The sequence below is a fragment of the Astyanax mexicanus genome, chromosome 7, assembly GCF_023375975.1.
Source record: "Astyanax mexicanus isolate ESR-SI-001 chromosome 7, AstMex3_surface, whole genome shotgun sequence".
Lineage (NCBI taxonomy): Eukaryota > Metazoa > Chordata > Actinopteri > Characiformes > Acestrorhamphidae > Astyanax > Astyanax mexicanus.
The window spans coordinates 29,500,853-29,514,769 of NC_064414.1; the positions used below are offsets into that span (position 1 = coordinate 29,500,853).

General features: G+C 38.7%; 1 protein-coding gene across 18 annotated transcripts in view; it reads right to left on the reverse strand.

Annotated features, from left to right (window-relative positions):
• Positions 1 to 13,917, reverse strand: part of kcnma1a (potassium large conductance calcium-activated channel, subfamily M, alpha member 1a) — a 258,450-nt gene that overhangs the window by 82,565 nt on the left and 161,968 nt on the right. For 15 of the 18 annotated variants that reach the window (XM_049481018.1, XM_022684862.2, XM_022684855.2 and 12 more), the window contains exons 7-9: positions 12,801 to 12,876; positions 12,157 to 12,327; positions 9,247 to 9,338 (exon numbers count right to left, since the gene is read on the reverse strand). In XM_049481018.1, coding sequence (XP_049336975.1) covers positions 9,247 to 9,338; positions 12,157 to 12,327; positions 12,801 to 12,876 — 339 coding nt within the window. Of the gene's footprint in view, positions 1 to 9,068; positions 9,161 to 9,246; positions 9,339 to 12,156; positions 12,328 to 12,800; positions 12,877 to 13,917 lie in introns of all 18 variants that reach the window. The other 3 variants (XM_049481012.1, XM_049481011.1, XM_022684870.2) reach the window with 1 other exon arrangement.

The following is a 13,917-nucleotide window of genomic DNA, read 5'->3' on the forward strand; positions in this document are numbered from 1 at the left end:
AATAAAGGGTTTCCGAGCTCGTGTCAGACATCCTGTCTCCATGTTTGGAAGAGTTGTCAGTGGTGTGTGACCGTGCTACTGATTGTATTTCACCACCATGGAAACAAAGTCTTTCAATGCCTAAGATATTGACAGTGAACCTAATAGTGCAAATGCAAGCAGGAGAGCTTCAAGTAAGCCTGATGTCATTAGAGGTTGCCAAAAGCCTTCTTACTTTTCCAGAGCTGGGTCTACAGTAGCATCAAGAGGGTGGTGTGTATTCACACTGCACAACAGCAACTACACAAAATATTCTTCTATAGTTAACAACTAAACACATAGGGGCAGTTTTCCAGGGAGGAATTAAGCCTAGTCTTGGACTACACAGCATTTTTAATGGAGATTTTACATTGAATAGAAAATATATAGAAGTCTATGACTAGACTTAACCCCTATCCAGAAAACTGACCCATCTCAATTAAAACACACTACACAGCAAGAAATCTTAAAGAAACCTATGCAATAATTAACTACTACATAAACCCATTTAAAGAAGCTTCTGAAGGACTATTTGAAGTCCCGATAACCGATAATATCAGCTGATGTTAAACAAAAATAAACAGTTGAATAATAATGTTAAACACTGCCCAAGTAAAAGTATTTGGGCTCATCCTCTCTAAAGGGGTAAGAAATTAGAAGTTAGTGTTCTCCTCCAAGCGTGTTCAGCCGTCCAGTGACCTGCTTTAGCTGCAGTTTAAAAATAAATGTTTGTCTGTCTGCATGTGACTCACATAAAAGCAGCAAACGCTGGTATTCAACCTCCCAGCACTCATAGTATCAAATAATAGGGGAAGTCATAACTACTGGGTGGGAACTGGAAATGACTATGCTAGTGAGAAAACTGAAAATAAATTCAGTGCTTTACTGTTATCAATGTTATCAGTGAAGTCAGCAAACACCACTTTTTGAGCTGCAGCCAACGTAGACCAGTCACACATTGAGTCTGTACAGATCTGTTTTAGTTACATTAGCCTGAGCTTGTTCAGAATGAGCCTGAAACATGGACAGCGTCTTGATTGTGTCTAATGTCGCTGCAATTTGTGGATTAATAACACATTTTAAACTTAATTTAATTTTTGTCTCACATTGCATAATACAATGGTGGCACCAAAATGAACTGCATTTATTTATTGATTTTTTCGAATCCTGCTGTTATTCAGATGCACGCTTTTTTTTAATCTTGTGTTTTTATGTTATTTTGTAGGAAGTGCGATCGGCCTCTACTGAGCTAGCATGATAATTTCAACATTTTTGAGTGGTATTCTGTTTCTGTGTAGATGGGGATATTTTCCAAAATGCTGCTATTTTTTATTTTTATTTTATTTTTAAATTCCGGAATATTCCATATTTATGTGAACGGGATTTTAGAAGAATGTGCTGGATCCCCAGCTCTGATACATCAGCCAATAGCTGCCTGTGTCGACCAATATCACAATTTGAATAATATGGAGAAAGAGTGCCGTTTACACACCCAAGGAAACAATGGCCAATGGTGCTCCCTTGGGCTCCAGCTGTTGCTAATGGAGCATAAAGCCGCATGGCCTGGAATCCAAATTAGCGATCCTCAAGTAACAAAGTCAGCATCTCAATTAGCTGGGGTCTTTGTTTTTGCTAAATTAGTTTTTATGTTTCTTACTTTTCACTTATTTTTCTTTTGATAAAAATGTTCTGCTGTGTCCCACTGTTATGACTATATAAAAAGTAAACTCTATATTTAGTCAGATGTTATAAATTAGAAAGTGTTTTAAATAACTGAAGTTTTCTTACAAAATAAAAAAAACGCAATATATCACCTTGTCTACAGTATTTTTTCAGTATGTGCAGCATATATTTGTAATGTCCATCTCTTAATATGTATCATATCACAACGATTTAAAATTTTCAAATACAATATATTTGAAATTTCTCCCAAATTTAAAAAACACTGTCATTTAGAGCATTTATTTGCAGAAAAAGAGAAATGGCTGAATTAATAAAAAAGATGCAGAGCTTTCAGACCCTAAATAATGCCAAGAAAACAAGTTCATATTCATAAAGTTCAGAAATCAATATTTGGTGGAATAACCCTGGTTTTTAATCACAGTTTTCATGCATCTTGGCATGTTCTCCTCCACCAGTCTTACACACTGCTTTTGTATAACTTTATGCCACTCCTGGTGTAAAAATTCAAGCCGTTCAGCTTGGTTTGATGGCTTGTGGTCATCCATCTTCATCTTAATTATATTCCAGAGGTTTACAATTTGGTAAAATCAAAGAAACTCATAATTTTTAAATTGTCTCTTATTTTTTCCATAGCTGTATATAGTCTTACAACACAGAATATCACAGTAACTTAAATCTTACACCCTGAATTGTGCTGAGTTTCATTTTACCAGGTTCTTGTCAATACGCAGGCATATTAATTACCAATAAATCTATTGGATATTAATATCAGCTGATATTATCAGTCAACTGATATATTGGTCAGGCCCTAACACCATTATATTACACTTAATCAAACACTACACAACACTATACAGAGAACAACACACAGTGGAGAGAACACTTGGATTTACAACATAATGTTAAACACGATAAGAATGAAAAACAAAAAAATAAAAAAACAGCACAGACTCGGCAAGCAAATGCACAAGGGCAATCACCTGGCATGCACTGTGAAACATGCAGAAACTGCACTCCAAATATAACATCAAATCAAAGCAACAAAGAATGAAAGAAAAAGAAACGACCAAAAGCTCGAACATCAGCATCAGCAGCGACACCATCTTTACTGCTCTAATCCTTAAACTGCTCAAACTCTTACATCCCCTGTCCAAATCCTGATTCTGCACAAAGTGAGTTCAACACTGACAGCAACGACATCACCCCGTACTTCCTGTTTCCATCATGTAATGGTCTCTGTGTTGAGGTGAGCTGTGTGCATGTCAGGAAGAGGATTTTCGGGATGTGTTGTAGAGGGGAGATGTTGCGGTGTTTTGAGCGACAAATAACCAATAAGGGGTTTGAAACAGATATCTCATGATTTAAACATCAAAACACAAACAACTTCACGTAATAATCCAATTCAAAGTCATCAAATCTGGACATTGAATCCAGTCTCCAGTCCACTTTGCAAATATTGGACTGTGAACTGGATTCAAGGTCCTGATATTAAGACCTAGGCTCTATGCTATTTCTCTACTTTTGACGTCACTTAAGGAGTATGAAATTATGAGAAGTAATACATTTGGGTTAGGTTTATTTTTCTGAAGTACTTTTTCTTGATATTTGGAAACGAATCCCATATTTCAATATCTCACCCTCAAATAAAGTACTTATTAATAGTATATCAGTTACAGTGCTATTTACAGGACTTACTGAATAATTTATAGCTGACCCATATTTCAATTTCTTGCCTGAAAACAATGTAAGTTACGCATTATTGTGTATCAGCACTTACTGAATCATTAATAGCTATTAAACAATATGATTTAAAACCTAGATTTTTTTGTGTAATATACTGTACCAGTTAAAGCTTCGAAATAACTCTTCAATAAAGATTCTTTATTTCCTAATTTTTACTATTTTTCTGCTATATACTGTATATGTTATATATATTAGTTATCACAACTACACTATGAAATTACACATTGTGCAGCTTATTATGTATGATTTTTTAAAGTAGCCACTGTTTGCCTTACTGTACTTTTATACACGTTTGACTTCTATTTAGCAATTCCATGAGGTGTACTCATGATGAGGAGATGTTTTTTTTTTTTTACAGGCTTGAAGAAAAAAATCCAAATATGCTCAATTCTAAATAAGTATTATTGTTATTATTTACAAATGATAATTATTTTGAATGATATCTGTATAAAATATTGTTCGTTACTCTACCATATCAGTCTATGTGCTATATTTTTGTCCACCTGTCAAAAAAGCATGTGTACAGTTGTTTTCTAGGGTTTATGTGGTTTTGTAGTATATTACAATCCACAACTTATAATTCGCATAATACCAATTTATATATAATGCTGTGTTGAGGCTTTTATATGTTCCAACAAACATCATTTTTCTTAACGTCTTAACATCAATTAACAACAATTTTGTTATATTGTCAAGTATATTGTATCTAATATCTAATATGTCCTATGCAATCATCAGTTTTCTTCATATTTGCAGAGGATTATAAAGACATTAAACACTTTCACTGGTATTGTAGTTGACATATTATTTGGTGCAATAATAAAGTGCAACATTGGCCCGTGTCAACAGGGCCAGTGACAACTTAATTACATGGCGGCAGGTGCACCTTAAGAACATATACAGTATATATAAACCAGGCGCCATTACATATAAGCTTTAAGGGAAAAGTCCAGCAGTATGAACGTTCCCATAACACTGAACGTCATAAGACCTGCTGCAGGGGTCTTATTTTCCATATCAAACCCACCGGAGCGAAGGAAGCCCGATGAGTAATCTCCCACTGATCATTCTGTCTTTAATGTCCTATGAGAGCCATGTCAGTAATGGCATTTACACATGCCAATCCCTTCTGCTCTAGACCACAACTGAAATACACACACACACACACACACACAAACTCTCACAAGTGAGGAGGACATGGACCTGCATGTCTGAGCTGTCCCGGCTCCGTACCGACAGTGTAGCGAGGCAGCACACACACTCCGAGGAGGCGCATGAGCTCAGGGTTCACTCAGGGTTTACTCCACTCTCTGCTTCAGCACTGCTCTAATGGAAACCACAGAGAGCCGAACCCATGCCAGCAGAGCACTGCTCTTTATTACAGCCATACATCCAGCGTCAGCTCTGTCACTGCTCTGATGGCTGAACGCTACGCTGCACACACTCTGGCGTCCGCAGCCGCCGCGACCCCTGCATCAGGCATGGTTTCAATAGCGGAGATTATACATCAAAACTGCTCCTGAGCCGGCACCCGTACGCGCTGCTGGACCTGATTGACCTCAGAAGACGGTAATTGTTGGGACCTCCGCGTAGAAGCCTATGCTAAAGTGGATATGCCAGTTTAATACAGAAACCTTCAGAGAGAGTATAATCGCATTTCACATGACATTTTAAACAGGGAGAGAAGGTCTTTCACAAGGCTGACATAGTGGAAGAAATAAAGAAATAGCCATTTTATAAATATTCCCCCCTTGTCTACAGACTAGAGTATGGGCTGCAGATGGATACCAATGAAAAGGTCTGGGAGGGTCGCTTTTTATCTTTACTTATCGAAAAACTGTTATTATCGAAAATCGTATTTTTTAAATACAATTTTCTCCCTAATTTAGCAGAACCAATGAACCCACCCACTCACTAACCCTGCATTCACACTAGACAGCGACTAGTAATTTCATATATATTCAAGATTATATAATTTGACCCTGTGATTTATCTGACAAACGGCACGCTAAATGCTCATAGAGCGACAAGCAGCACAATTTTTAAGCAAATTTACTATGTGCATGGTAATGCAACATTCTAAACCTACTTGCCCAGCAAATTCTTTTTGTAAAATCTGATTGATGTAAGCAATTTGACATATAGCTCTGAAAAAAAATAAGAGAGCACTTAAAAATGATGAATTTCTTTGATTTTATTAAATTAATCAAGAGGAAGATGGATGATCACAAGCCATCAAACCCAATTGAACTGCATTTTTGAACCAGGAGTGGCATAAAGTTATTCAAAAGCAGTGTGTAAGACTGGTGGAGGAGAACATGCCAAGGTGCATGAAAACTATGATTAAAAATCAGGGTTATTCCACCAAATATTGATTTCTGAACTTTTTTGTTATTTTAGCCACTTCTCATTTTATGCAAATAAATGCTCTAAATGGCAATATTTATATTTAGAATTTGAAAAAAACAATCTTGTCTGTAGTTTATAGAATAAAACAACAATATTAATTTTCCTCAAACATATACATATAATTAGCTAAATCAGAGAAACTGCTTCAGAAACTGAAGTGGTCTTTAATTTTTTCCAGAGCTGTATATAATATGAATGCAGGGTAAGGCTTTTATCCTATATTATATCTCAATCACTTGACACTACGGGCGTATAACTGGCACATGTCTCCTCTGATACATGTCAGACACCACATCTTTTAAAACTGCTGCCAATGCTGCATTACTAGGCAGACAGCATGCTGGGAGGAAAGCACCGGATCTTCATAAATCAGCCAACAGATACCTGTGATGGCCAGCATCACAATGGAAGTGATGACAGGAAGAGAGCATGATCTAACCATGATCTAACCGAGAGAGAGAGGCCTCAGGCTCCAGCGGCTGATCTCTTCTAAAGCATATACACACTATATACACACACTCCACAGGACCTTTAAAAGTGCCCTGCAGATCCTATTAGTCCTCTTTGGACTTGTTTGTCCGGCACATTCAACAGATGCTCAATCAGACTGAGGTCTGAGCAACCTGGGACCACGTCACCAACTTCTCTATCTCTTTGTCAACTTACTAAAACTGTTCCTGCACAGTTTTGTAGGGTTGAGTCACTATTGGCAAGCACTAAGCACTAAGTACTGAAAACATCCCACAAGACCTAATGTCTCCATCATTTTTTTCTTGCAATAAACTCATCAACTTCCAGAACTGACTGTTTACATATATATTTTATTAAAAACTGCTACACAAAGAAAGAGTGTTTTATAAATAAAGAAAATAAATAAAACTATTATACTTTTACTCACACAATAGACATTTTAGAAAGTGCATACATAATACTTATTCTTATTAAAACGCAATGTGTTTTTTATATTTACGGCTAATTTTTTTATCTTGTGTAGAACATACTAAAAACTACTTTACAAATAAAGTACCTCGACAATGTTTTATTTCATTTTATGTATTTAGTTTTTCTTTATTTGTTATTACTGTTTCATCTTGACTGTACAAAAGAAATTATTTTAAAGTGCTTTAAAGTTGTTTTATTATTATTATTATTATTATTATTATTACCCCATATTTCACTTATTAGACCTTTTTTAAAAATTATCTCCTCTACACTGATATCTTATTTACATATTTACTCCAGTCTGCTTCTGCAGGCCATCTGTTGCACAATTTGTCAGCCACGCCCTAACCTATTAATTAAACACACCACAGGACTAGAACTGAGAACGGATATTGTTTGGGTGGTGGAGAATTCTCAGCACAGTGAGTGAAGAGTATGTAGTAGGTGTGGTAAAGAGTAAGAATAAAACAGAGTACCTAATAAACTGCCCAATCGACACAAATGCCTGTATTTCCGTGTATATAAGTGTAGTGTTAATGTAGCATTACGCTGTAAAGAGATGAGGGGATTTCCCCCGGCCTGATCCCGTAGGAAAAGTGCAGACAGAAGAAATAAATAAATATCCTGACACATTTATTTATATGTGTCTTGATGTGTCCATTCATAAGCGCACACTCACATCCATATTTAAACAATAATGCAAAGCCTGGTGCCTGTCTTTCTGCTCGGCCACAGAGCTGGATCGCGGCCGCCTCTAATTGCAACCACATGTCTGTGTGGCCAGTGCGAGAGAGAGAGAGAGAGAGAGAGAGAGAGAGAGAGGGAGAGAGAGAGGGAGAGAGAGAGAGAAAGATAGAGAAAGAGAGAAATGCAGAGGGAAAGGCCAAGAAAGTAAAAAAAAGAGTGAGAGTGAGAGAGAGAGAAAGAGTCCTCTCTTCTGACAAGCCCTTCTCTCAACACCAGGCTCCAAATCCAACCACAGGGCCGGGGCCAAACATAACATTTCATCAATCTTGTTTCACTGACAGGGAAACAGCATCAAACAAAGAGCCTCCTAATGGCTTTACTCTCTCTCCGCTTAGTATTTGCCCTAAAACTCAAGATGATGAAAGCTAGTCATGACGGTACGCCTATTTCACATTCAGACAGAGAGAAATCAGAAGAGAGACAGGACAGAAAGAGATAGAGATATAGAAAGCGAGAGCGAGAGAGAAAGAGAAGCTTCACTGTACAGGACACCAATGTTAAACAAGAGCACTTGGGGAAGAATCGCTGTGCTGATGACAGGGCCGTGTTTGAGCCAGAAACGAGTGAGTGTTCAAAACATTCACATTCAGGGGCAACCTCTGGAAATCAAATAATAATAAAAAAATAATAACCAAAATAAAAAGAAAAACACAGCTCTATTGGACATAATAAAGTACCAAGCGGGGCAAATAAAGCAAGCCAAGTGCAATTGAGAGGCTCCAATGCGCGAGCTGAGGCATCCAGGCATTCAGGGTGTGTGATCTGACTGAAGATCAGGGCCAGAGTCATGTCAGACAGAGATGAGGTGATGGACATACACACACGCACATCCAGCCGAGGAGAAGCTTTTCTCACGGCAACATGCACGGCCGCTGAAAAAAGCCAAGCACACCTCTCAGTCAGAGAGCATGCGAGAGATGATTTCATCACGCATGAGGTCGAGTTGATGATGCTCAACTCAGAGCAGAATGACAAAAGAAACAGAACAGGAAAATAAGGATGGAAATGAAAGTTTTACAAGCAAACAATAAATATGCAGTTAAGATAGCTGTGCATGTTTTCTTTAAATGTCTGTGTCAATTACAAAAGAGTAGTTTTAGAAGCCATTGGTAGGGTTTTCATGACTATCTTTGAAAAGGTTTGACTTTTGACTTACTATAAACATTAAACATGTAATCAGATCTTACTTCCATTGTAGCACAGGAATAACAGGAATGAGGAAATGTGAACAGTAACAGTAGTCATGAAAGCTCTAGAGATTAAAATGAAATTAAAATGCAGCAAATAGGATGTGTTGAAGAAAAAGAAGCCACAGACACAAGAGCAAAGGGCATGGACATGTGGCTTTCATGGCCAAGGTCTCCAGTCACAGTGTGACATTCGTATTTTTCCCCTCTTTTTTTATTCTAGGTCTAAATATTTCTACATATCTCTTCACACAGATCTACATATACTATGCTAAGCCCCTCTATCAGGGGCGCGAGCTTGAGTCACACAACCACACCTGCTTCTGGATTTGGACTTACTTTCTGCCTCGTGTCGAGTTATAACTCCCTCCGTATTTCTTCCGATTAAGGATGAGAGCAGCAATTTCTGGCACGTAGCGAGCAAACATGGCCTACATGCATGAAACAGAAAAAGAAAAGGGCATGCAGAGAGGGGTTCTACTGCGGCCGAGGCAGCAGAGCCTCCTGGAATACTTACTTTCTGCCATTAACCGCACTATAGGAACCACCATATTTCTTGCGGTTTCCTATTAACTCTATGATTTCAGGGACGTAGCTGGCAAACATGGCCTAAGGAAAAGATAGGAGACAGAAGCAGAGACTAAAAAAGACAGCGGAGAGACTGGTCCAAGGGGGGGGCGCGCCGTTCTCCACAGACACTCCTCCTGATGTCTTGAGGAGAGCACAGGTTGTTTAGGGAGACATATAGAGCTGGCTAAAAGTATATGCGTGTGTGTATGTATAGAGTTTGCGGCACCTGATTTTTGGGAAACAGCGGAATTTACGCTCGAGTGTTTGATAACGGGAAGCTTAAAAAAAAAAAAAAAAACAGAAAGGCCTCTGAGATAAAAAAAATGCGCCTTGGAATAGGTGAGGAAAAAACCCAATGTCATCAAGGGGGTGATAAAAAGATACAGTGCAGATTTTAAAAAGCACTGGTTTAGAGTTAAAAATGTAAAAAATATATTAAAAAATTCAAAATCGTATAAAAATGAAAACAAAAAGTGTAGCTGATCACCCGTCATTATGACGGCACCATTTCAAAAAGGGAAAAAAAGTAGTAGACAAAAAAAAACCTATGTGCCATGTTTTGTCCAACAAACACTGATGATGTGGCAGGTTGATTTGAATAGTCCAGGCTGAGTGCCCACAGCTGCAAAACACATTAAGACTCATTAGTGTGGCTGAAAATGAGCTGGATGCATTTTGCATAGTTCGCGGCCTCGTGTCCGTGTCCTGACGAGAGCTCGGCTCTGTTTGGCCTCCTCGGTGCCGATCCCTGTCCTGTCTCAGGCCTTCCTCTAAAACCCAAGCTGCGCTGTGGCTCTCCGGGGTCCGAATGAATTATGACATCTGTCTGATCTGAGCTGACGCTTTACAACATTTCCATACTGAAGTCATTAATTGGGCTGCTGATAGAAAGCAGGGAACAGGGCTATGATAACTTACAGGCCTCTCTGAAACAAAGAACCAACACATCTCTATGGTAACTCTGTGACAGCTGGGTTTTTTATCTGCGTCTCGGTATGGCCTGCATCTGCTCTACATCTTATTGTCGTCTGTATCTGATCTATCTAATCTGCTCTCTGCGTTTATACAGTGCAGGACTATTTGGACTCTATCTGTGCTGTAGTCTGTAACATGGTCCTTAACCTAAGTGATAATGGGTTTGTTGTACCTGGTCTTTAAGATAAACGTGATGTTTGATTTGTATTGAACGCAGTTTAATACTTTCTACATCACATTAACAGACGCTTTTCCTGCTGCTTTTCATGTAATCTGCGCCTAAAGTTATTGGATATGGAGTATAGTCCAAAGGTTGTACGTGTTTAGCGTCTGTTATCTGGTCTGTATTGCACTGCATAAATTTTATATATCTGGACAGAATTACTGAGTTAACATTTTAGCCAGCATGATTCATCTTGGTGTTATCTGTCAAGCCTAAAATGTTTACAAACTCCCTGTAAACTTACTTTTTTAGTAAGTATTGTAGTATTTGATTTTTTTGTGCTTGGCCAAAACTTTTTGCTCAGCACTGAACTCTACAGCTTTGGAAAAATTAAGAAACCACCTTGAATCAGTTTCTCTAATTTTGCTGTTAATATGTAAATGAACATTGTTGTTTTATTCTATAAACTATGGAGAACATTTCTCCTAAATTCCAAATAAAAATATTGTCATTTAGAGCATTTATGATGCAGAACTTTGTGACCTCAAACAACGCAAAGAAAACTAGTTCATATTCATAACGTTTTAAGAGTTCAGAAATATTATTTGGTGGAATAACCCTGGTTTTTGAATCACAGTTTTCATACATATTGGCATGTTTTACTCCACCAGGCTTACACACTGCTTTTGGATAACTTAAGCCACTCCTGGTTAAAAAAATCAAGCAGTTCAGCTTGGTTTGATGGCTTGTGATTATCTATCTTCCTCTTAATTACATTCTAGAGGTTTTGTATTTGTTAAAATCAAAGAAACTCATAATTTTAAATTGGTCTCTTATATTTTTCCAGAGTGGTATAAGCTGTAGGACATTCTGCTCAGGACTGCAGTCTGTAAGCTGTATATCTTTCTTGTCAGTATTTTAGTTTGTAAGCTGTATTATTATTGTAAGCTGTAAAACCTCTCAGTCAGAACTTTAGTCTTAATATTGCATAACTGTCTGGTCAGTACTTTAGTCTGTTATAGTTGTAAAACATTTTGGCCAGAACTGTTGCCTGTAAGCTGTATAAGCTGTATATGTGCGTCAGCACTGTAATCTATGGGCTGTGTTTGGATGTATAGTTAGTATTAAATATTTTATATTATATAGTTTTTAAATGCTGTTTAGCTGCAACTACAACGTGTTTTAGGGCTGCTGTTGCTGCGGTAACACTCAATCAGGACTATGGGCCATCCTCCTGCCACTGTGTTTGTTGGAATTCGGGGAGGGACACAGAAGGGTGGGGTTTCCTGAAACCGCAACTGCTTTAAGAGAATAGCAACAAAATTATCAGATTTTGTCAATATACTTCACATTTATAACATACTATCATATTAATGAAAATGTTTAACATATTCTTAATCAGAGGTGGAGCATCAGGCATGTCATACAATTAAGTTTTAAAACTCTACTCGACATACATGAACATGTAAACTCTACATGTGTTACAGTGGCAAAACAGGAGGAGAGATCTTTGACGGTGGAGAACAGGCACTGTAAAGACACTGTGGAAATATACAAAGTGGTAAGCATTTCATCGGGATGTCATGAAGACTATGGGTAGGTGACAGTTATGGGATTTGTATATAGAAAATGTTCATCTTATTCTAGGTGAAGTGACAGACAATGTGTGCTGAGAGGGATGTCGGACAAAAGTGCAGATGAAAGGAAAGTCGTTTTTACCAGACCGCCGAGAATGAAGAAGACCATGAAAAGGCGGCCGAGGGTGGTTTTCGCACAGACGTCTCCGTAGCCCACCGTGGACATAGTGACCATGAGTAAGTACACACATTCCCAATATGAAAGTGGTTGAGAATTTTGGAAGTTTTCCCAAGGATCCCCTGAGTTTTCCACCTGAGGGGGGAGAGCATGAATAGCGTTACTGAGACGAGCCAAGGCCCCTGAGTTCAGCTCTAAGCCTGATCCTCTACAGCCACCTACTGTCTTGTCAGATTATAGCCGCCACTGAATGTGGGGCACCCAAGAGGGGTTTTACGTGCTTGAACTGTGAGAGGAACCAAACAGGTGGCTTTACTGTAGATCAGAGTCTCTGCTGCCATCTAGTGGCACAGATGTCCTCTGGCATATCCTGATAAAGGGAATAGAGAGAACAACTGAATTTTGAGCATCTTTGCTATAACAAAATCTACAAATACTGAATAAAGACGTTAGCTGGTCATGTGACAGGAAGTCGTTCCTCTTTATGACTTTTTTTTACTTATTTACTTATTTTTTTCGTTGATATATTTGACATCTTTACTCATATGTTGCTGGTTTCTCTGGAGGGAGGCTGGTGGAGGGGGGCTTGTGTGTGTTTTCTCACTCACCAGATGAATGAATCCTGCAGCTGTGAGCCATGTGCTTATGAAGATGGAACACAGGTTCACCAGCTTGATGGAATTACTGTGAGAGACGAGAGTTACATCAAACCTCTCAAAGTGAAACACATCGCACTGACGTACAGATTAATCAGTCATCTATTGAGCCCAACACACACATGGCGAGGCTGGCCAGGGACGCCGCCACTTCACTTCACTTCACTTCACTTCGCTTACTGGGAGTAAAAAGAGGTTATCACAAAACCATGATTTGAAATTCAGTCATACAGTGGGAACCCTAGTTCTGACCGCAGCTAAGCTTAGCTGCTAGCGCTAGACACAAATAAAGCTAATTTGATCTGCCTTTTATTATTTGACAGGAGCTTTAAGCTCTCAGTTCAGCGGCTTCTCACATTCTAAAATATATGAGAGGAGTCTCAGTCAACAGCACAGAAGCTGCCTGTTGCACTTAAAGAATAAATCACAATTTCTAAGCTGGTCACATAAAAATAACCTTCTACCAGTTTTACAACCACAGAGTGCACACTATTTCTTCCTTTCCTCTCTTTCCTCTCTTTCTTAAGATTCCCTGACTTAATCACATAAAAATGCGCAAAATGCCACAGAGTGTCGAAGGCCTGGCCTGCCGGAGGAGGAATCAATCAGGGCTTGTTTGCAAAAAAGCCTGAGCTGTGAGCATTTTCATTCATCATGCTGCACCGTGCCCTCTTACCTACAGTACACTAAACGCAGATACAGCGGGGGGATTAATAACAAAACACTGCCAAGCTATAAGCTCTGCCTGACATCTGGGTCAAAGCTGGGAGGCTACAGGGCTTTCCAAAAGGTGGCTGGACGACTACTAGAGACACACAGAGGGAGCGCAGAGCCTCAGAGAGTGAGGAGAGCATCACTAAGTGAGCTCTGCATAGTGTTAAGGTACAATAAGAAGAATAAGGCAGTAACTGGCAGTGAGGAAACTTTGAGGAAGATTGAGGTCTGTAGGTACAGACAGTTACGTAGAAATGAGAAGAGAAAGCTAACAGAAGATTTCGTTTTGACAGTGTGGTCACCATCACATCGATTCAGACAACCCATGTGATAGAGCAGTGAATCAGAAATGTAA